At 37.3% G+C, this 23,298-nt stretch overlaps 1 protein-coding gene across 3 annotated transcripts; it reads right to left on the bottom strand.

Moving 5' to 3' along the window:
* Positions 1-303: 303 nt before the first annotated feature.
* On the bottom strand, positions 304-21,183 carry LOC110451053 (sodium- and chloride-dependent GABA transporter 2-like). 3 transcript variants are annotated; one of them, XM_021498899.1, is made up of 13 exons: positions 20,941-21,183; positions 18,545-18,676; positions 17,914-18,232; positions 15,929-16,061; positions 14,373-14,507; positions 10,916-11,019; positions 8,239-8,363; positions 7,783-7,895; positions 6,099-6,227; positions 5,651-5,750; positions 2,526-2,626; positions 2,102-2,272; positions 304-1,671 (listed from the first exon to the last, which is right to left on the bottom strand). In XM_021498899.1, the coding sequence occupies exons 1-13, from the start codon at positions 21,116-21,118 to the stop codon at positions 1,513-1,515; spliced, it is 1,899 nt and encodes a 632-aa protein (XP_021354574.1). In that variant the 5' UTR covers positions 21,119-21,183; the 3' UTR covers positions 304-1,512. The 3 variants fall into 3 exon arrangements, 2 of the variants coding, with proteins under 2 accessions (XP_021354574.1, XP_021354575.1); XM_021498900.1 differs by lacking the exon at positions 20,941-21,183 and having other exon boundaries at positions 17,914-18,303; positions 18,545-18,629; XR_002463029.1 differs by lacking the exons at positions 304-1,671; positions 2,102-2,272 and having other exon boundaries at positions 2,534-3,531; positions 3,600-5,750.
* Between the last annotated feature and the right edge of the window lie 2,115 nt (positions 21,184-23,298).

Below are 23,298 nucleotides of genomic sequence, written 5' to 3'. Positions count from 1 at the left end.
AATAAATCCGATGGAGCACGAGGTAAATTCGCGTTTACGAACAATTTACCTCGTGCTCCATTGGATTTATGATCTCATAAACTAAACAAAATAAAAGGTGTATCCTTATATTTACATCATTTTCTTTTATACAATAAAACCATTTAAAGAGGCGGATATATGCATTTACCTTGTGTAATCTGCTATTAAAATTATTTTGACGTCATGTTAATCCATAATGCGAAACAGCCATTCGCAAAAGCCGTTGATAGACAGCTAAACCCCGCCCACTTTATCCGTGACAAAAAATGAAAAAAGTTCCTCTATTTCAATATTTTTATTCACATAAAATATCCATATTTAACTTCATAACTATCTTAATAATTGTATTAGTAGGTAATGGAATAAATGATTTTATATTTGTATGAAATTGAGGTGCTGGGGCAAAATACTATGTAGAAAATACTAATGACCGCGGACGTTTATTTTTTAAAAGTGATGTGCCCAAAGGCGGGAAATAGAGAGTGCTACCATGTCGTGTAGCGACAGTGACTATCCTAGGCCTGGTGGAAGTTGAATGTGAAGTTAGTGAAATTGCTGTTTGTAATAAGCAAACCAGAGGTTTGTACAGATGACATGTACACTGTATGATGTGTATAAATCGTTTGTCGACCGAGTGACTGTTGATAAAATATGATGTAACATTTGGGAGACGAGAAATTTGACCTACATTTCTAGGAACGATAGCCATCGTTTCTGTGCCGACACTCATAGATGAGAGAGTGGAGTTGGTGGAGCGTTTTTGTATCGACGAACAATCGTGACTGTAGCATCTGACACTAGCTTCATTTTTATGACCGGTCTAGAACATGATCTGTCTTGTCTCGAACCCGACATCATTTGGTATCTCGAACGCACGGTAGTCTAAATGCTAGCGTTTGCTTGTAAACATTGACAGTAGGTTTGCGGAAAGAAGTCTGCCCATATTTACATATATTCATACGCGGTGAGAACTGGATCACGTTCTACACTCAAGTTATTGAGATATAAACAGACTTGCCTACACTTACGTTATCGATTCCGAAACAGTGGCAATTGTAAATATTTTGAATTAAATATGATTATATCAAAGTGAACACTACTTAATCTACGGAAACAGTTTTAAGTCATTTCAATTTCATGAAAAACCTCCCATCTGTATAGCCTCAATCCTGATGCAATATGAACAGATATCTTTGCCGACGGGAGTCGACCAGACTATCACTTCCATGTACAAATGCAGCTGATAAGAATAACACGTCGTCCGCTGCCGACAACCATGGCCCACTATGAGCATACCGGCTCTGAATCACGTGGTCCACTCTTCTGTAACACGTGGTCGTTATTTAATGTCAAGTAACGAGTACATTGTAATTATAAACCTAGAAACACATGATCGAAATTGTTCAATGACACATGGGGCAATGTCCAATAACATGTGGTCTATTGTGCGGTGACGCGCGATCCACTTTCCGGCAATCCTAACTACCATAACTACACAACCTCTTTCCGGAGCCCGATGTTAGCGAGAAGTCTCTGTGAGAATCTTTCCTTGATGTCCCTGTCATTGGTCTGGTAGTCTTTCCGGTCAAACGACTTCTGTACTGACGATGGTTGCCAGTCTTCAGTCGGCTTCAGCGACCATAGGACTCTCTGTAAACCAAACAAAGCTGCAAAGTGAACTGGAAAAATGGGGTGAAAGCTGATCGCGTCAACGCTTCAATTAGTTACTCCGAAAGCCTGAATAATCAAACAACAACTTTTCCAGGATGTTGTTCTATCATTTGTCAATGAGTTTGGAAGACATGCGTATGCACATTGATACATGTATAAGGACAGGCTTTACGGAATATGTGTTGTCAATGTTAACGCCGATCTCAATTCTCGGTTTCGGCAGCTGTGTATCTTAACCAACTTAGAGGCTCTTAACGATGGACACGCCCACCTTTGTATCATCTGATGTCAAGTGTCACTGCACGCATTTTAGCTTCCTTAAGACATGCCTGTAGAGGCGTTCAACTTGCAAAAATCATTCCGTGTTGATATCCTATGACAACTACATCTGCCCATGTTCGAGTCTTACCTGATATAGGGTGTGTCCGGGGGAGTTCTTAATCACCGACACGCCCACCACTACCAAGGGGATGACCGATGAACAGGCAAACATCCAACCAATGGTTGCAGCGTACCATGGATACTCATAATCACCGTACGTCGGAGGTACATACGTCACTAGTGACGTCACCATCAGCACCTGTATGTGTGCATACTTAATATACATATTACATATTTTACCCAGACCTTAGATGTTATAAACAGCAGATTTATATACATACTACATGTTATTGACGACAGGGCAAATTATCGCTAAAAGAACAAATATTTAGTACTCAGGCAAGAGAAGAGGAGTCACAAAGTACAATTATAAGGTACGTGCTTCAGAGAGTACGGGCGTTACTGGGTACATGTAAAGAGCGGCAGGTGACAGACGTGTTAAAGTCACTTACCGCAGAGAGAAGGGGCGCCAGGAAGCACCAGCAGAAACGTATATAGAACGGCACAGTCCGTCCAATCATCATCTCTATATCGTGACAGAATCGGTCGGCACCTGTATGAGGAAAGAAATTTCATTTAGCCCGCCATCGTGTTACAGTGGCCACATGACGCTACATTGTGATCACGTGGTATAATGTTCCAACAGTCACATGGCTCATTATACAACGATTACTTGGTTGAATGTCATGTGCTACATTGTAGACATTATCACGTGGTACAGTGCGACAAAGTGTTTGGGACACTGGACAACGAACTACCAAATATGATAGATTATACTGAGTATTCTTACTTACATTGAACTTGTGAAATCGCTGTTGTCAGCGACCACATGTTATATTATGGTGTGTATTTAACATTGTCAATAGAATCACGAGTTAATACTATTCACTCAAGGAAAATACTTAAAAGCAAGTTAATTTCTTTAATTGATTTCCTCCGAACAAATTCTGTCTTTACTATCATCAACGTTTGATCCCAGTACCAGGCCAAATTATATATGTATATAGACTGACATGCTAGGGTGATTTGAGAGGTTAATAGACACTGCAGGCAAATTGTAAACATCAACATCGATGTCAAAATCGAGGTCAATGGAACGTGATTATGCTTTTCCAGACAACCAATTATTGAATCGATAAGGTTCAGATTACAAACGTCTTTACAGGGCATAATGCCATATACATAAATAGGGCGTCATATCACTATTTTACACGGCACTATATCACATCTTAACATGGTTTTATAGCACACCTTTAAAGGGCGTTATACCAAACCTCTTCAGGGCGTTATACCACACCTCTTCATGGCGTTATACCACACCTCTTCATGGCATTATACAACAACTTTAGAGGGCGCTGTACCACACATCTACAGGGCGTTATACCACACCTTTACAGGACATATTACCCAACATCTAAAGGGCGTTATACCACAAATTTACAGAGCTTTATACCACAACTTTTCAGGCCTTATACCACCCCTTTACAGGACATTATACCAAAAATGTACAGGGCGTTATACCACACCTTTACAGGGCATATTACCAAACATCTACAGGGCGTTATACCACACCTTTACAGGGCGTTAAACCAAACATATACAGGGCGTTATACCACACCGTTACAGAGCGTAAACAAGGTGTTATACCACATCTCTATAGGGCGTTATTCCTACCTAACCACAACTTTACAAGACGGTATACCACACCTATACATTGTGTTATACCACACCTATACATGGCGTTATATCACAACTTTACAGGGCATTATACCACACCTTAACATGGCAATATACCACACAGTCCCTGATATCATTCACCTTTACAGTTGACGATACCGTACACCTTAACAACATTGAGATGATACCACACAGTTTTATATAGCGTGTTACCGGTTCGTTGATTTTTTGGTGTGACTCGTTTGAACATCAATTACCTTACATGCAGAAACCTGTTAAAATAACATGTGATACAAGTTATTTTGTTTGAAATGAAGAATCCATTTGTTTTTATGATGACATCATATTAAATACATGTACATTAAAAGTTGTCGGCTGAGACACGTACATGGTATCTCCAGTCTCTTCGAAAGTTATCACACCACCATATTTTTACATATCTTATTTCACAATTTGGAACCCCATTGATTTTAAATAAATATGTATTACTCTTGTGTAATGTAAATCGAGATATATTTTTTTACAAAGCTTTGCCGAATGCTAAACTTCAAAAATCGTATCCCGAATGTTGAGATTTCATTCTACAACACACACGAGTGACCAGTTATTTTCCTGTGGTCGATGTATGTTGTAATGGTGAATCCAATCATCGTTATAGGTTTGGAATGTGTGACAAAATTGATGACGCTAACACGATTACAGGTTATATAAAGTGATGACATGATGATGACGTTTTAGAATAATAGCGCGTGTGAACTGTTTTTCTTAGGCAAGAAAAGACACTCTGATCTTTTTTCTGAGCGAAATCAGGAAAACACTTGTGAAGTGTGGGAGAATTCATGTCACAACCAACTTGACAAATGTACAGATACATACATGTAACTGAATTGCTAAGCAAAATGATACCTTTGTAGAAAGCCCAAACCACCTCGGTCAGGATAGCGCGTGCTGAACAAAGTAGGTTGATCAGACTAACAAGAAATAGCAAATAAATCAAAAGCAGGTCCGAAACAGTAGTGCAATCAGCACTGTACTGCCGTAAACATAAATGACACATGGATCATTGCATGTCAGCATTTTAAATGTGAGTTTCAATTGCAATTAGAATATCAAACACTTTTAAATCTAATTTGATGAATATAATTTGAAATGAAAAAAAGAGTCAATTTTCATCACATTGTGCTCTGATAAACTGTATTGTTTCAAGGCACCGGCCAGTTAACGACGACATGTCAATTGTTGTTTCTGTGTATACGACATAGATTTAACCAGAGAGCAATGTGATTAATTTTGTCTGATTCCTACCAACATAGAGCTGTTATTTCTTGCTAGCCTGAAAAATACGGGATGATATAAATTAATTCAAAGTTCGACTATACAGGAAAGTTTATCCTCATCTTAATGTCTGGTGAGTTACACGTGTGGAAGTAAGTACAATTTAGGTGAACATGTCAAGTGATGGAAATGTGATAGAGAATCAGTGTGGATTTTTAGTTCAAACAAAGTTATTACTTCCATGTGATCTTTTGATAGTTTATCAGCTATCTGGAGTAAAATGTCTTTCACACCTGTTATTCACGCGCCATAAGATGAGGATATATTTTCTGTGTTATAGGGTTTAGTGATTCACGTACCGAAATTAATTTACAACTCGCTGCGTGTTGCACTAAAACAGAGGTTTTTGTGCCCGAACGTCCCGCGTCCGCGCTTCGGTATGCTTACAAGTTCACTAACTCCGTAAAGCTGGTACTAGTCTTACCAGGGGTACACCAAGTTCACATGCACAGGAACACTGAATGTAGATAAAATCTGATGTAGTTATACAGTGAAATGCACGAGTCTGGGCATGCGGACGTGTGTGTTGGACCTGGTAGACTAGTGCCAGCTGCTCGAACATTACCATACACCCAACAGACTGTAATACACGTGATCAGTGTAAACAAAATGGGCGAAAAAGCGGCGCAGTACCAGTCGACTAACTGGAACAGGTACACTCCTCCCTGGTTGGTTGAGAAAAGAGGAGTCAGGCATAACAATTACAGTATGTTGGTGGCGTAATTAGACCAAATTATTCCGATACGAGTCTCTTACACACAAATGGAAAGGAAAAGAATGTCACCATATGGAAAAAATGAAAATGTATATCGATGATTAATGGATTAATGGCTTTTAAACGTGTCGATAAAAATACAATTTATGTTTATTTTATAATTTGTAACGTAATAATAGATATTATTTTTATTATAAACCATTGCGATATTATCAGGAATGACTACCAGAAACTCGACGAAACACTGTTTTCGTAAAATACAATGAACTATAGTGATAACCGATATATAGACACTTACCCTAGTACAAAACACCAGACTGATCAGGAAGCCGAGAGCGGCCACGACGGCCCTGAATAGCGCTCTCCTACGGCTCAGCCGAGGGAAGGAATCCTCCAGGTACACGCATACCGTTTCCGTGAAGGCGAACTGAAGAAAAAGCAGAAAGTTAATTAAATGAATACCGACTTATTTTTCTCTGTTCACGTCTGTTTTCTTGATACAACAATTACATAATTGAGATTTCGTAAGTCTGAAACAGCAACCAATTGCTGAAGTGGGATAACAACAGGGAAATATCCACCAGAAATGCCTATTGGTAAGTGACTGATCAGTGTGGATGTGTCGCTGTTTGACTCTTTACACTACTTATACCTCGTAGGCATTCTTATGGGAACAAACTGCACCACTCTTTGGTTGAAATGCTATTCGCTTTCATGAGTCTTAATTTATTTCAGAGTTTTTTAAGACTTGCAACAAAAACCTAGCCAAGTCCTATAATTTCACATTTAGATATACTGACAGTCACAATGTGCTGTCTTCAAATAAATATTTTAATTTGATTGGCCATGGTAGGTATACCCTCCTGGACTTGCAATCAAAGACAGTATCGACTCTTCTACTTCAGCATCTTTCCCGATCTTTACTTGAATAAAATGATCAAAAGGGACGGCTCACTGCAAAGCTTTACGTTAAGCGGGACGATTTATCTATCGAGAATTTTCCCTTTTTTGAATCTTACATCCCTGCTTCTCCAACAAGGCGGATATATTCATTAAGATCTGTCTCAAAATTGAACACACACAAATAAGGGTATGGGGAACTAATATACAAAATTAGAGAAATATCACTTTATCACTTTTAAAGAAACAGGATAACAATATAATTGTTTAAGGAAGGACGAAGGACGAAGGATGACGAACCACGAACCAATGGCAGTTCTAAACAGCCCACATTTGACAATGGTGGGTGGAATAGGATATCGTGGCTGATATTGTACGTGAGTTCGACACGAGACACTATGGCTGGTTTAGATTTGAGACATCATGTCTGTATTGTACCTGGTTGCAATTGAAGACGCTATGACTAGTTTTGTAACAGGATTTGATTAGAGACACAATGACTGGTTTGATTTAAGATATCATTGTTTGTTTTGTACTTGGACGTGATTGAAGACCTCTAACTGGTATACGTATTATCAGGAAGCGCTTTTTTCCAGAGTACCTTTTTGTATTAGTTTATACTGTTGTATTGTGACTCCCCAGTTCCTGTTGTTGTTTCCACACTAAGTATGTGATACGGTACATGCTTTCGCTCTACTTTACCTTTAAGGTGGAGTTTATACCTAAACTTACCTGGCTATCCAAACCCACGGTAAAAAGGTGGAGTTTATACCTAAACTTACCTGGCTATCCAAACCCACGGTAAAAAGGTGGAGTTTATACCTAAACTTACCTGGCTATCCAAACCCACGGTAAAAAGGTGGAGTTTATACCTAAACTTACCTGGCTATCCAAACCCACGGTAAAAAGGTGGAGTTTATACCTAAACTTACCTGGCTATCCAAACCCACGGTAAAAAGGTGGAGTTTATACCTAAACTTACCTGGCTATCCAAACCCACGGTAAAAAGGTGGAGTTTATACCTAAACTTACCTGGCTATCCAAACCCACGGTAAAAAGGTGGAGTTTATACCTAAACTTACCTGGCTATCCAAACCCACGGTAAAAAGGGCAAGAAAAAACAACACTGCCCACACGTTGGAAAAGGGCATCTGTGCCAGGGCCTGAGGGTAGGCGATGAAACCGAGACCGGGACCTGTAACACACGAGTACTACATATTACCACTACTGTACTCATAACCACAATACACAACAACTTTTGAACCACATTCAGTTGAAATTAACCATTTAAAACTTCATAAATGGAAGATGTTTCTTGTCCATCTGAGGCTAGCTAAGCCATCTTGGATTACGTATCTCCTGAACAATAACAAAACCGGTACGCAAACATAACAACACTTGGTCAGCTCTGTGACAGGCTCATTTAACGTACGTTTAGAAAGAATTCGATCGGACATTATTGAGAAAAAGATGTCTTCAGTTTAATTGTTCAGGGTACGCTATTTTTTTAATTTTTTTTCCCCGTTGCGTTGTCTTACCAGATTTAACAATATCAGCAACAGGCATCTGAGCTTTGTGGGCCATGAATCCTAGAGCAGAAAATACGACCAATCCCGCAAAAACACTCGTCGCTTCCCCGATTATTGTCAGCATGAAGGCGTCTCTGTGATGTGTAGGATGATTAGAATATAATTGTTACATATCATTTTAGCAAGGTGTGTCCATACTCTAAAATAGGCACGACAATATAACAAATCGAGCAACGTGCTGTAAAGAATGGTATCTCCCGGCTATATGCATGTATAACATCATTTCTAGGTGACACTATTAAATAAAGAATATAAGTGTCAACAAGGCAACATGCTCAATTACATGAGAAAAATAATCCCAAGAGTTTTTTTATACACATTTCAAGGTTAAGAGCGATTCGAATGATACTGATTTTTTCAACCATTTTCATAAATTAGCTTCAACCGAACCACCTATTGATGCTAATGTTAATTATTTTCTGCAAGAATGTAACATTTGACTAATTAGGCGTTAATATATCAGAAGCAGATATATTTGGTGCAATTAAGAAATTAAATGTAAATAATGCATGTGGTGCTGATAATATTTTAATTGAATATATAATAAAATTTAAGACAGTGGTGATGCCTTGTTTTGTAACTTTATTTTACAATATACTTAAAGCTGGGCATTTCCCAGAAGCATGGTCAAAGGGACATATTGTTCCCGTCTTTAAGAAGGGAGATTTCAAAGATGTAAATAATTACAGAGGTATAACTCTTGTTAGCTGTTTGGGGAAACTTTTCACGTCAATCATTAATAGTAGGCTAGTGGTATTTGACCAAAAATTAAGTAAAATAACGGATGCTCAGTTTGGTTTTAAGGAAAAATTGTCTACTATTGACACCATATATGTTTTACAGTCTCTGATTAACAGCAATCTAATACGTAAAAAGATTATGTTGTTGCTTTATTAATTATACAAAGGCTTTTGATTTCGTCAATAGACAAAACTTGTGGTTCAAATTGATAAAAGAAGGCATTGAATTAAGCTAATAAGGTCTTTGTATAGTAGTGTTAAATATTGTGTTAAGCATAATGGTTCATTTAAAATTATTTCAATTGTGAAAATGGATTGTTTCAAGGTAAAATTTGAAAGATTGAGAAATGCAATTTTTAATCGACAACTGTCAGTCGATAGAAATTCAAACACTGAATGTGTTCCTTTTGATGCACGCAGACGAAATGGTGATTTTTGTCAAAAACGACAGAGGGTCTGCAAGATAAGTTAAACTCTTTAGAATCGTACACAAAAAATGGGATCTTATTCTAACAGTCAATACGGATAAAACAACAATTCGTGTGTTTCGAAATGAGGGTATTTTGAGAAGTAATGAATGTTGGAAATACAATGGTTNTACTATAGGGCACCCGTATCTCCGATACGGGGCCCTAACTAGAAATTGTAAATGAATTTAGCTGCGTAGGAATCTTACTAAATTACAATGGAACCTTTGGAAAAACACAACAAAAAATTGCAGATCAGTGTAGAAAGGCTTTGTTCTCAGTTTTGAATGTATGTCGGAATCGATTTTCTTAATATTAAAACTCAATTATCAGTTTTTTGATACGTATGTAAATAGCATTCTAAGCTACGGTTCGGAAATATTGGGCTTTCATAAAGCCCCAGATATTGAAAAAAATCATACTTTGTTTTGTAAACGACTGCTGGGCGTAAGAAAAAAAATACTTGTACACTATAATATTAAGGTTTATTTAGAACTTGGAAGGTATCCATTGTCATTGGTAAAAAAATTAAGAATGATTAAATATTAGATTAAGTTAAAGAGAACTAATAATTGTATTTTGCAATCATATTATAAAGATATGTTAGAGAATAAGGATAAATGGGTTTTGAACATAAAAAAGTTTTCTATATAAATGGCCTAGGTTACATATGGGAAACAGAAATAAATGATGATATGTAATATTATGTTATTAGAAAAAGACTTATTGATATGGATAGACAAGAATGCAGAGAAAAAGTAAGAACATCTTAAAAGGGATATATATATACATATCTTTATAACCAGTTTGATTAACTTAAGAAAACCATCAACTAGAGAATATTTGAAAGAGATTAAAAAAAATAGGTTATCTACTCATAATTTAAATATAGAAAAAGGTAGATATGAAAATATTGAACGTAGTCTTACTGTGTGTATTGCATGTAATTTAAATGATGTTGAAGACGAGTTTTATTTTATGCTGAAATGTCCATGTTATTCGGATTTGCGTGTTTTTTTTTATGAAAAATTACTATGTAAAACCCCCAGGTATGTTTAAAATGATAAAATGATTTGTCAATTTGGCCAAAAGTATAAAAGCGGCAAATGTAAGAAAAACCAATTAACTTAATTTGTTACACTTTCCAAACTGTTTGTACATTGCTGGTATTGTATTGTATGTATTGCATGTATTGTATTGTTTTGTATTGTCTGTAAATATTGTAAATATGTCTCACTTTTGACACCGATGGGTAAAATAACCAAGGTAATGAAGAACTTGAACTTGAACTATAGCATGCTCATACACCAAAGCAATATTTAGATGAGTTAATAAAACCGTATACAATAGTATGGTAATACACTACAGCGACGTCTAGTTTTGACAATAAAAGGAATAAGTAACCAGCTACGAACTTACGTGTAACAGTTATTGTTGAACTTGTTGAAGCTGGATAAGGTGATGTGGATACCCCATCCAATACCCATCGAGTAGAATACCTGTACAGCCGCCTGTACCCACACCTACAGAATATAGAAATAACAGGTTTGTAGTTATATAACAGAAGAATACCAGTATGTCCCCTAGTAACCATTCCTACGTAAATATAGAAATACGAGGTTTGTAGTTATATAACAGAAGAATACCTGTATAGCCGCCTGTACCCACACCTATAGAATAAAAAAATACGAGGTTTGTAGTTATATAACAGTAGAATACCTGTATAGCCGCCTGTACCCACACCTATAGAATAAAAAATACGAGGTTTGTAGTTATATAAAAGTAGAATACCTGTATAGCCGCCTGTACCCACACCTATAGAATACAAAAATACGAGGTTTGTAGTTATATAACAGTAGAATACCAGTATGTCCCCTAGTAACCATACCTACGTAAATATTGAAGTACGAGGTTTGTAGTTATATAACAAAAGAATACCAGTATGTCCCCTAGTAACCATACCTACGTAAATATTGAAATAAAAGGTTTGTAGTTATATAACAGTAGAATACCTGTATGGCCACCAGAAACCAAACATACGTAAATATAGAAATAAGAGCTGTGCACTTATATAACAGTAGAATACCTGTATGGCCCCCAGAAACCACACATACGTAAATATAGAAATAAGAGATGTGTACCTATATAACAGTAGAATACCTGTATGGCCCCCAGAAACCACACATACGTAAATATAGAAATAAGAGATGTGTACTTATATAACAGTAGAATACCTGTATGGCCCCCAGAAACAACACATACGTAAATATAGAAATAAGAGATGTACTTATATAACAGTAGAATACCTGTATGGCCTCAGAAACCACACATACGTAAATATAGAAATAAGAGATGTGTACCTATATAACAGTAGAATACCTGTATGGCCCCAGAAACCACACATACGTAAATATAGAAATACGAGGTTCGTAGTTATATAACAGAAGAATACCAGTATGGCCCCTAGTAACCATTCCTACGGAAATATAGAAATACGAGGTTTGTAGTTATATAACAGTAGAATACCAGTATGGCCCCTAGTAACCATTCCTACGTAAATATAGAAATACGAGGTTTGTAGTTATATAACAGTAGAATACCAGTATGGCCCCCAGTAACCATACCTACGTAAATACAGAAATACGAGGTTTGTAGTTATATAACAGAAGAATACCAGTATGTCCCCTAGTAACCATACCTACGTAAATATAGAAGTACGAGGTTCGTAGGTATATAACAGTAGAATACCTGTATGGCCCCAGAAACCACACATACGTAAATATAGAAATACGAGGTTCGTAGTTATATAACAGTAGAATACCTGTATGGCCCCCAGAAACCACACATACGTAAATATAGAAATACGCTGTTCGTAGTTATATAACAGTAGAATACCTGTGTGGCCCCCAGAAACCACACATACGTAAATATAGAAATACGAGGTTCGTAGTTATATAACAGTAGAATACCAGTATGTCCCCAAGTAACCATACCTACGTTCATATAGAAATACGAGGTTTGTAGTTATATAACAGTAGAATACCTGTATGGCCCCCAGTAACCATACCTACGTAAATATAGAAGTACTAGGTTTGTAGTTATATAACAGTAGAATACCAGTATGCCCCCAGTAACCATACCTACGTAAATATAGAAATACGAGGTTTGTAGTTATATAACAGTAGAATACCAGTATGGCCCCCAGTAACCATACCTACGTAAATACAGAAATACGAGGTTTGTAGTTATATAACAGTAGAATACCTGTATGGCCCCAGAAACCATACCTACGTAAATATAGAAATACGAGGTTCGTAGTTATATAACAGTAGAATACCTGTATGGCCCAAGAAACCATACCTACGTAAATATAGAAATACGAGGTTTGTAGTTATATAACAGTAGAATACCTGTATGGCCCCCAGAAACCACACATACGTAAATACAGAAATAAGAGATTTGTAATTTTATAACAGTAGAAAACCTTTATGGCCCCTGTAAACAATTCATGTACCTAAGTAAATACAGAAATAAGAGATTTGTATTTATATAACAGTAGAATACCTTTATGACCCCCAGTAACGCCAGGGGGTCTGCAAGATATGTTAAATTCTTTAGAATTGTACACAAAAAATGGGATCTTATTCTAACAGTCAGTACGGATAAAACAACAATTCGTGTGTTTCGAGAAGTAATGAATGTTGGAAATACAATGAAATTGTAAATTAAGTTAACTGCCTAGGAATCTTACTAAATTACAATGGAACCTTTAGAAAAACACGACAAAAAATTGCAGATCAGTGTAGAAAGGCTTTATTATGAATGTATGTCGGAAACGTTTTTCTTAATATTAAAACTCAATTATCAGTTTTTGATACGTATGTAAATAACATTCTAAGCTACGCTTCGGAAATATGGGGCCCCAGATATTGGAAATCATACTTTGTTTTGTAAACGACTGCTGGGCGTAAGAAAAAAAATACTTGTACACTATAATATTAAGGTTTATTTAGAACTTAGAAGGTATCCATTGTCATTGGTAAGAAAGTTAAGAATGATTAAATATTGGATTAAGTTAAAGAGAACTAATAATTGTATTTTGCAAGCATGTTATAAAGATATGTTAGAGAATAAGGATAAACGGGTTTTGAACATAAACAAATGTTTTATATATAATTGGCCTAGGGTACATATGGGAAACAGAAATAAATGATGATTTGTGTTATAATGTTATTAGAGAAAGACTTATTGATATGGATAGACAAGATTGCAAGGGATATATACATTGTATATACATATCTTTATAACGTACACAACCTGTAATGTTATCGTTATAACCAGGTATACTGTTACATGTATATTGAAGCTTCACTTTTTGTGACAAGAGATAGTGAGATTTCAGTGCAGATCTACCTGTCCAGTCGCTCTCCATAATAACCAGTTAAAGTAACCACAGTCAGCTGTTCAAACTGTAGAATTGGTTTAAACTGTATTTCAATTTTGACAATTTCTTTTATAACATGTGTTTCAAAATGATTGAGATACAAGAAATAGTCGGTAGTTTTTAAGCACCCTTCAGACTTCTGCTGATGATTTTTATATGTCAACTCCACTGGAAAATGCATGCAATCATACAATAATTTCACGAGATATAGTTTAGTACATAACATGACTTCCCACATCGCCCATACTTTAACAACCTTTAAAATTGTTCATCAACATAGGTTAGACCAGCCAACACATCATGATCAAACAGAATAGCGTGAATCAATCTTATTATAGTGTTAAGCATCACATCACATATAACAAATACAGATAAATACACATTGCTGATAACAATGGTGACTGTATATCAGTTTGTAACATCATTATGTACCTGGCTATTGAGCAGCGACGAAAAGTCTGGCTTAAGGAAAAAAATAACGCCATCCACAGATCCTGGAAGTGTTAGACTGCGAACGAGGATGACGGCGAGTAGGATGTATGGAAGCGTGGCTGTCACATACACAACCTGTAACGTAAACAGAATTATGACACTGGGAAAGAGGATGACGGTGAGTAGGATGTATGGAAGCGTGGCTGTCACATACACAACCTGTAACGTAAACAGAATTATGAGACTGGGAACGAGGATGACGGTGAGTAGGATGTATGGAAGCGTGGCTGTCACATACACAACATGTAACGTAAACAGAATTATGAGACTGGGAACGAGGATGACGGTGAGAAGGATGTATGGAAGCGTGGCTGTCACATACACAACCTGTAACGTAAACAGAATTATGAGACTGGGAACGAGGATGACGGTGAGTAGGATGTATGGAAGCGTGGCTGTCACATACACAACATGTAACGTAAACAGAATTATGAGACTGGGAACGAGGATGACGGTGAGAAGGATGTATGGAAGCGTGGCTGTCACATACACAACCTGTAACGTAAACAGAATTATGAGACTGCGAACGAGGATGACGGTTAGTAGGATGTATGGAAGCGTAGCTGACACATACACAACATGTAACGTAAACAGAATTATGAGACTGGGAACGAGGATGACGGTGAGTAGGATGTATGGCAGCGTGGCTGTCACATACACAACATGTAACGTAAACAGAATTATGAGACTAGGGACGAGGATGACGGTGAGTGGGATGTATGGAAGCGTAGCTGACACATACACAACATGTAACGTAAACAGAATTATGAGACTAGGGACGAGGATGACGGTGAGAAGGATGTGTGGAAGCGTGGCTGTCACAAACACAACCTGTAACGTAGACAGAAGTATGAGACTGGGAACGAGGATGACGGTGAGTAGGATGTATAAAAGCGTGGCTGTCGCATACACAACATGTAACGTAAACAGAATTATGAGACTGCGAACGAGGATGAATGTGAGAGGATGTATGGAAGCGTGGCTGTCACATACACAACCTGTAACGTAAACAGAAGTTTGAGACTGGGAATGATGATGACGGTGAGTTGAAAGAATGGAAGCGTGACTGTCACATACACAACCTGTAACGTAAACAGAATTATGAGACTAGGGACGAGGATGACGGTGAGTGGGATGTATGGAAGCGTGGCTGTCACATACACAACCTGTAACGTAAACAGAAGTATGAGACTGGGAATGATGATGACGGTGAGTTGAAAGAATGGAAGTGTGGCTGTCACATACACAACCTGTAACGTAAACAGAATTAGGAGACTAGGGACGAGGATGACGGTGAGTAGGATGTATGGAAGCGTGGCTGTCACATACACAACCTGTAACGTAAACAGAATTATTAGACTGGGAATGATGATGACGGTGAGTTGAAAGAATGGGAGCGTGGTTGTCACACGTTTGTAACGTTTTCATTATATATGTAGTCATTATTGAATATGGTGTCGTCTTTGTGTTTATTTACATCATAAAGTGTGTCGTACCTTGCCTGTAGACCTAATCCCCTTGATGACACACAGGTAGACGATTATCCAGGTTATCAGCAGACATAAGGCTAGGTGACCCTTGATAGAGCCGAAGTCAAGAAACCCAGAAGAGATGTCCAATACTTTGTACCTGAATCACGTGTGTTGAATTAGAATCTAAAAAATGAATATCGTCAATACACATGCTCAAAATCAAAAAGCCAAAACAACAATAGGAACCGAGGACACTTAAAAACATGGATCAGGGTCACGAAAGACGACCGTACCACTTCTCTAGTGCAGACTGAAGTTTCTTGATGTAAAAACACGGTTAATTATTTAGTTAATTGTTCGTCACGACACATCTACGCTGGTAAGGTGACACGAGAACGTGATAATCAACTAAAGGCGTACAAAATTTGTATTGCTTTGTGTCAATTACCTAACTCGCCGGTTAGGAGAAGACTTATATAGGCTAAGCCTGTTGTCTCATCCACTTGTTCAATTGTTTTTGTCCAATACAATTTGTTGAAATTAATTACTTACTATGCACATTCAACACAGCGCGCAGCCCATTGTATGAAATCATCTATATACTCTATTAATAGGATCATGTAGGAAAGACACGGAGAAAAGAATAAGGTAGAACGACATTAAGGTTATAAGAATAATACTAAACACAAAACCAGTTTGAACCTTTCCGAACACTCTTAATCAGAAATATTTAAAACTAAAATATAAGTAAACAAAATATGTAAAACTACATGCGTTTTTAATTAATACAAAAACAAAATATAATACACATAATGTACGTAGCAAGTTTAATAGGTATGAACATTTACAGACATGTGCTTAAGTTAGAAACGTCTCTCATACTAACAGATATGTAGCATTACTAGACAGAAATAGATATGTGACATTAAAGGACAAGTACGCATTTACATATATACATGGTTTTGTAAAAAATGGGTTTCTCTAAGAGAGCTATGTAAAGGACCTGGAGGGCATTTTGGACTGATAAACGGTTTGTCTTCTACTTAAAACTGATAAAAATTGCCTTCTCCGTAAGTGAGCAAAAATATTTAAAAGGAAAGGTACCATCCATAATATAGAAAATTGATATGAAATGTCAAACTCTCAATGGATGCTGTCGAATGCCATGGTAGTAAATGACAGAAGGAAGCAGTGATCTGAATGGGATGTATGCATATATAAAGCGTCTGATATTTATTAAAATGTTGTGGCTAGATACGATTCAGTTGTCACCGAATGTTACAAGAAACTTTATTTAACGTCACATACAGGTAAACAAGGAACATCAGCTCTTGAGAGCTATTATTGCGACAATAATGTTCACGTAGATATAATTATTATGTAACATGTTATTTTTGTAAATTATATTTGTAAACTACCTAGGTAACGAGCTCGATTTATTGGACAGTATTGTTAGGCTGACTGACTGCCTTGACCAACCATAGGTCTGCACTAAAATCAGTTTGTGTAAATAATAAAAACTTTGATGCATATTTAACTTCTCTATATATAATCTCAAAAGTTCTAAAAAACAAAGGACTATTGTTGAATCGATAAACTCGTAATGCAACATATTATGATACTGACTATTCACGTCCTCTATCTGGCATTGAAACAATATAATTAAACTTCTCGAAAACCTTAATTTCCATCTATGTCAAATATTATTTTTACATGTTTGACTTATCGACACTTTTTATACCCTAAGTTCTTATTGGGAACTTAAGTCATGGTATATCTGTCGTCAACACAGCTCAGAGGCTACATGTAGACCAATGAACATGCCAAAATATCTGGTCGTGTACAAAATGGTCTTGGGACCGAAACCTTGTAGCGACCTCAGTGAGTTTTATTTTCAGATAACTAAATTTAACCTTATTCTTTGTATCGATGTTAGGATTCATCAAATTCAACTAAAATCTTATGTTCAGAAACGAAAAGAAACGGGCATATCATATATCAGTACTTACTGCCAAAATTCTTCTTCAGAGCTGTGCCCCTCCAGAAATGTCATTCCGGTAAGGTTGTCACTGAATCTGTCTGTCATGTTGGACAAAAACGTGGCGTTGAACAGTGTCCCGTTGGTCAGTGGAGAGTTTAGAAGTGTTGTGTTCGGCGCCCTCGCGTCAAGGAAACTGAAGCAGTCGGGCGTGTTCCACTCGTTATTGCAAGTACTCCATGGCAGCGGAAAGGTGAAGGACTGGTACAGATAATAAACCACCCAGGTGGTCAGCATAATGTAGTACCACACACAGAGCACCATAAGCAGGAACAGCCCCAATCCCAAGCCTGTAACAGTCAGTTATAACGGTCACGCTCACACGGCCGGGAGGAACACGTGTACATTGTCAACACATGTACTGAAAAGTACCGGACAATTTATGAATGCGAATTTATTCTAAATCCATATGAACGCCTTAAATTGTATCGTTTTTACGGTCGTAACGCGTCAATAAGAAGCTGAAGTAAGCGCTGTTCAGTGACTTTGCACTGCAAGATGACTAATTATTCATGGACTCTTCTACCGTATAGTCGCGGCTCCAGTATTATCTTACCTTTTATTAACGGGTATCTGTCATCGTAAAATCTGTGTAATCTTACCTTGTATAAGAGGACAAAAGATCCAAACATCCCGCATAGTCCTACCGGAAAACTGTCCGAGGGCTGCTTCCATGAAATAAACAGGTATGGCTAGCAGGAAAATAGTGATGAGGTATGGTAACAGGAAGGCGCCTGGAGATAACGACAAAACTTTATTACACAGTATAAAGGAGAGAAACTGTAACGGAAAGGCCAGGTAGGAAAGGACACAATTATAATATATTGGGTAGGAACTGTAGCAGGATGGCCCGGTAGTTAAGGGTACAACTATAATATATCGTGTAGGAACTGTAAAAGAATGGCCCGGTAGGTAAGGGTACAATTATAATGTATTGTGTAGGTACTGTAACAGGAAAGCCCGATAGGTAAGGTTACAACTATAATATATTTTGTTGGTGCTGTTACAGGATGGCCTGGTAGGTAAGGGTACAATGATACTATATCGTGTAGGTACTGTTACAGGATGGCCCGGTAGGTAATGGTACAACTATAATATATTGTGTAGGTACTGTAACAGAATGGCCCGGTAGGTAAGAGGACAACTATAATATATTGTGTAGGTACTGTAACAGGATGGTCCGGTAGGTAAGGGTACAACTATAATATATTGTGTAGGTACTGTAACAGCATGGCACGATAGGTAAGAGTACAACTGTAATATATTGTGTAGGTACTGTAACAGGATGGCCCAGTAGGTAGGGGTACAACTATAATATATTGTGTAGGTACTGTAACAGGATGGCCCGGTAGGTAAGGGTACAACTGTAATATATTGGGTAGGTACTGTAGCAGGATGGCCCGGTAGGTAAGGGTACAAATATAATATATTGTGTAGGTACTGTTACAGGATGGCCCGGTAGGTAAGGGTACAATTATATCATATTGTGTAGGTACTGTAACAGGATGGCACGTTAGGTAAGAGTACAACTATAATATATTGTGTAGGTACTGTAGCAGGATGACCCGGTAGGTAAGGGTACAACTACTTTGTATAATGTATTGGGTAGGTACTGTAGCAGGATGGCCCGGTAGGTAAGAGTATAATTATAATGTATTGTGTAGGTACTGTAGCAGGATGGCCCGGTAGGTAAGGGTACAACTATAATGCATTGTCATTAATTAAGGAGATAACTCAACGATAACTCTGTTACATGTATGTTTCATCATAGCAAACACTCGCCAGCTCCTTACTGAATGTAAAAATACACATGTACATCAAAATGGCATATGGTATTATGCTGAGCTCTGGGAAATAAAGGAAAAGACACAGATGATGCCCCCAAATCGACTTTATCGCTACCACCTTTTGAGTTTTACTTTATCCGGCATATTTACCTCTAACCGAGACAAGCGCCGATACGACATTGTCCTTGCAATGCTCGTCTCCTCCGAACATCACGCATTTCTATCTGTTGAAACGCGAATACCAGCTCTTCTACAGTAAAAAACTCGTTAATAGAAGCCATTGACAATAGGCCAACACGTGATCATTTCTATCATTGTGTAAAGTATAAATCCTCTTCACCAAACACTTAATGTCGCCACGATTCTAAACTACCTGAAAAATGTTGGTCAGTTCCAAAATATACCAATAACCATAATCACTTTTAATATTTAATTATAATTCATTTGAGATGTAACACGACATTTGATTGGTTTTCTAGAATCGTGGCGACATTAAGTTCGTGAAGCGGTTTAATACATGTACTTGTTACATTATGATAGAAATCATCAAGTGTTAGATTACTGTCATTATTAAACGGTTCGAAACATGATTGAAGCTGGTTTTTGCGTTCCAACTGAAAGGAATGTGTGATGTACATGTATGAATGACCTATTTAGAGACGAGCAGGGACAACATCGTCTCGGCGCCTTTATAGAGTTACAGAAATAAAGTGTATACATGGTTTAAAATATGCCGGCTAAAGTTAAACTCAACAGGTGGTAGCGATAAAACCGCTTTGGGGCATCATCTGTTTTCTTTACTTTCTTTACTGTTCTCCCGCTCATCCCAGAACCCAGCATAAAAACAAACGCCATTTTGAGGCACATGTGTAGTTTTCTATTAAGTTAGGAGCCACCGCTATGATGAAGTGCACATGTACGAGTGTTTGTCGTTGAGTTGTCTCCTTAATTTATGTCTTATTATATGTGCATACATTCATACACTGATAGAGCTATGCGAAACTTGTATGTCGTAAAAAGTATATGTCGTCTCTTGTATCGTCACAGTGTAAAGATGAAAAAAATCCATGGTGACGTTTGTTATGCCCCATGTAAAGAGAAGCTATATGTATCCATTACATGCTGTGTTTTAATGCATTTAAAAGAAAATGTTTCACCTGGTATACTTTTGAACATGTTATACTGTTAGCTTCTATATCAAACTGGCTTACCTCCTCCATTCTTCATACAAACATAAGGGAATCTCCAAACATTGCCAAACCCGACCACGAGACCAAGCACTGACAGAAAGAAGTCCAGTTTGTTACCCCATTGTTCCTTTTTATGTGGCGTTGAACTGTCTGACGTGCTATCCTCGCCGCCCATTTCGTCAGTTGCTGTTGGTTCCATGTTCTCTTCAGTGTCCAGTACAACAATGCATCAACACCGCCAAATACTACTATATATATACTGTGTATATACCCTAAGGGAAAGCCTGGTATAACATATGGACTGGTTCATTATCGAAATCAAAATCGCACAAGGACTCTTTATTTTAGGAATGAACACCTGCCTATCTTCGCTTTCAAAAACACGAAGGGAAAATCGTCCAAGTAAAAGCTGTAAAATCGTTCATAGATAAGTTTGTACTTTAGTTAGTTTAAACATATTTTATTGTACAAATATACAAATTGACAACAAGTTATTACAACTTAATATAGTCCTCTCCTCAATACATATTGTAAATATAGTGTATATGTTTTTGGGGAAACGGAAAAAGATAGATGCCCCATGTAAAGGTGGGGTGGGAGGGGGTGGGGGTGATGGAGGGGAGGGGTGTTACCTAGAAAATTAAACTTGTAAACTGAGAAATCGATCCGCATTTGAATAAATTATAAGTTATACAGATTTCATGACATGCATCCTGGTAGAGTACTTTCAAAATGGACAGAATCAATGTAACAAATAAATCAGGCAAAATAATGAAATACAATTTCATAAACAAATATAACAACTTAAATAAGAATAGAAAAATAATTATTACTATCAAAATCTATTGCTGGATTTGATGTAATGATGCACATGTCTGAAGATACTTATGTTGTTTTCTACCGAAAGTTGACTATTTCCAAACAAAAGTAGTTCTAAATTAAAATCAACATGCAAGGCATTCAAATTTAGGAGCAGGGTATGTCTTTCGTTGTTAAAAAGTAAGCACTCACAAAAAAAGTGAAAGGCATTTTCACAGGGATGGCCACAATAACAAACTGGACTATCAACCAGATTTACTCTAAAAAGATCATAGTTAAGTGGGCTACACTAATGTCTAAGTTAAGTAAGCAAAATGTTCAATTTACGTTCACCGAAACCTAAGTAAATTGCTGGAGGAGATCGTACATTTGAAGTTAACGAGTTTTAAAAGAATATAATGAGGGCAATGATCGTACTGAAAGGTCCAATGAATTCCAACCGCGAAGAGTTGAAGGTATAAAAGATGAATTTGTTAGAGAAAGCGTGAAAGGACGAATTCTATAATCATCATTGTTACTAAGGGTATAACGGTTATTTTCTGCAACGGAAGATGGCAATAGAGAATTTAAATAGTCTGGAGTTAATTTGTCGAACGAACGAGAAAAACAAAATCGTAGAAACTACATGAAAACGTCGCACGTATGAGATGAAAAGTCGCACTACGAAATTGAAATATTTCCTTTTTTTTCTTTTTTTCTGGTTTGGCTGTTCTGGTAATTGTGTGTAGTTCCATTTTTTTGGCATGGTAGTTATGTCGTCCCGTTGGTATGGGCAGGTATGCTTTCCCGTTTGTCTGGGCAGGTATGCTTTCCCGATTGTCTGGGCTGGTATATTTGTCATTTATTGTTTGTCTTCCCGTCCCGTGTGTTGTGTCTGGTGTATCTATCCTGTCCCGTGTGTTGTGTCTGGTGTATCTATCCTATCTCGTGTAATGTGTCTGGTGTATCTATCANGGTACTGTAACAGGATGGCCTGGTAGGTAAGGGTACAACTATAATATATTGTGTATGTACTGTAACAGGATGGCCCGGTAGTTAAGGGTACAATTATACTATATCGTGTAGTTACTGTAACAGGATGGCACGTTAGGTGAGAGTACAACTATAATATATTGTGTAGGTACTGTAACAGGATGGCCCAGTAGGTAAGGTTACAAACATAATAAATCATGTAGGTATTGTAGTAGGATGGTGTGTAGGTACTGTAACAGGATGGCCCTGTAGGTAAGGGTACAACTATAATGTATTCTGTAGGTACTGTAACAGGATGGCCCCGTAGGTAAGGGTACAACTATAATGTATTCTGTAGGTACTGTAACAGGATGGCCCAGTTGGTAAGGTTACAATCATAATACATTTATGTATTTTATGTAGGTACTGTAACAGGATGGCCCAGTAGGTAAGGTTACAATCATAATAAATCATGTAGGTATTGTAGTAGGATGGCCCGGTTGGTAAGGGTACAACTATAATACATTGTGTAGGTACTGTAACAGGATGGCCTGGTAGGTAAGGGTACAACCATAATATATTGTGTAGGTACTGTAACAGGATGGCCCT

The sequence above is a fragment of the Mizuhopecten yessoensis genome, unplaced genomic scaffold, assembly GCF_002113885.1.
Source record: "Mizuhopecten yessoensis strain PY_sf001 unplaced genomic scaffold, ASM211388v2 scaffold5757, whole genome shotgun sequence".
Classification (NCBI taxonomy): Eukaryota; Metazoa; Mollusca; class Bivalvia; order Pectinida; family Pectinidae; genus Mizuhopecten; species Mizuhopecten yessoensis.
This window is presented reverse-complemented; position numbering and strand designations above follow the sequence as displayed.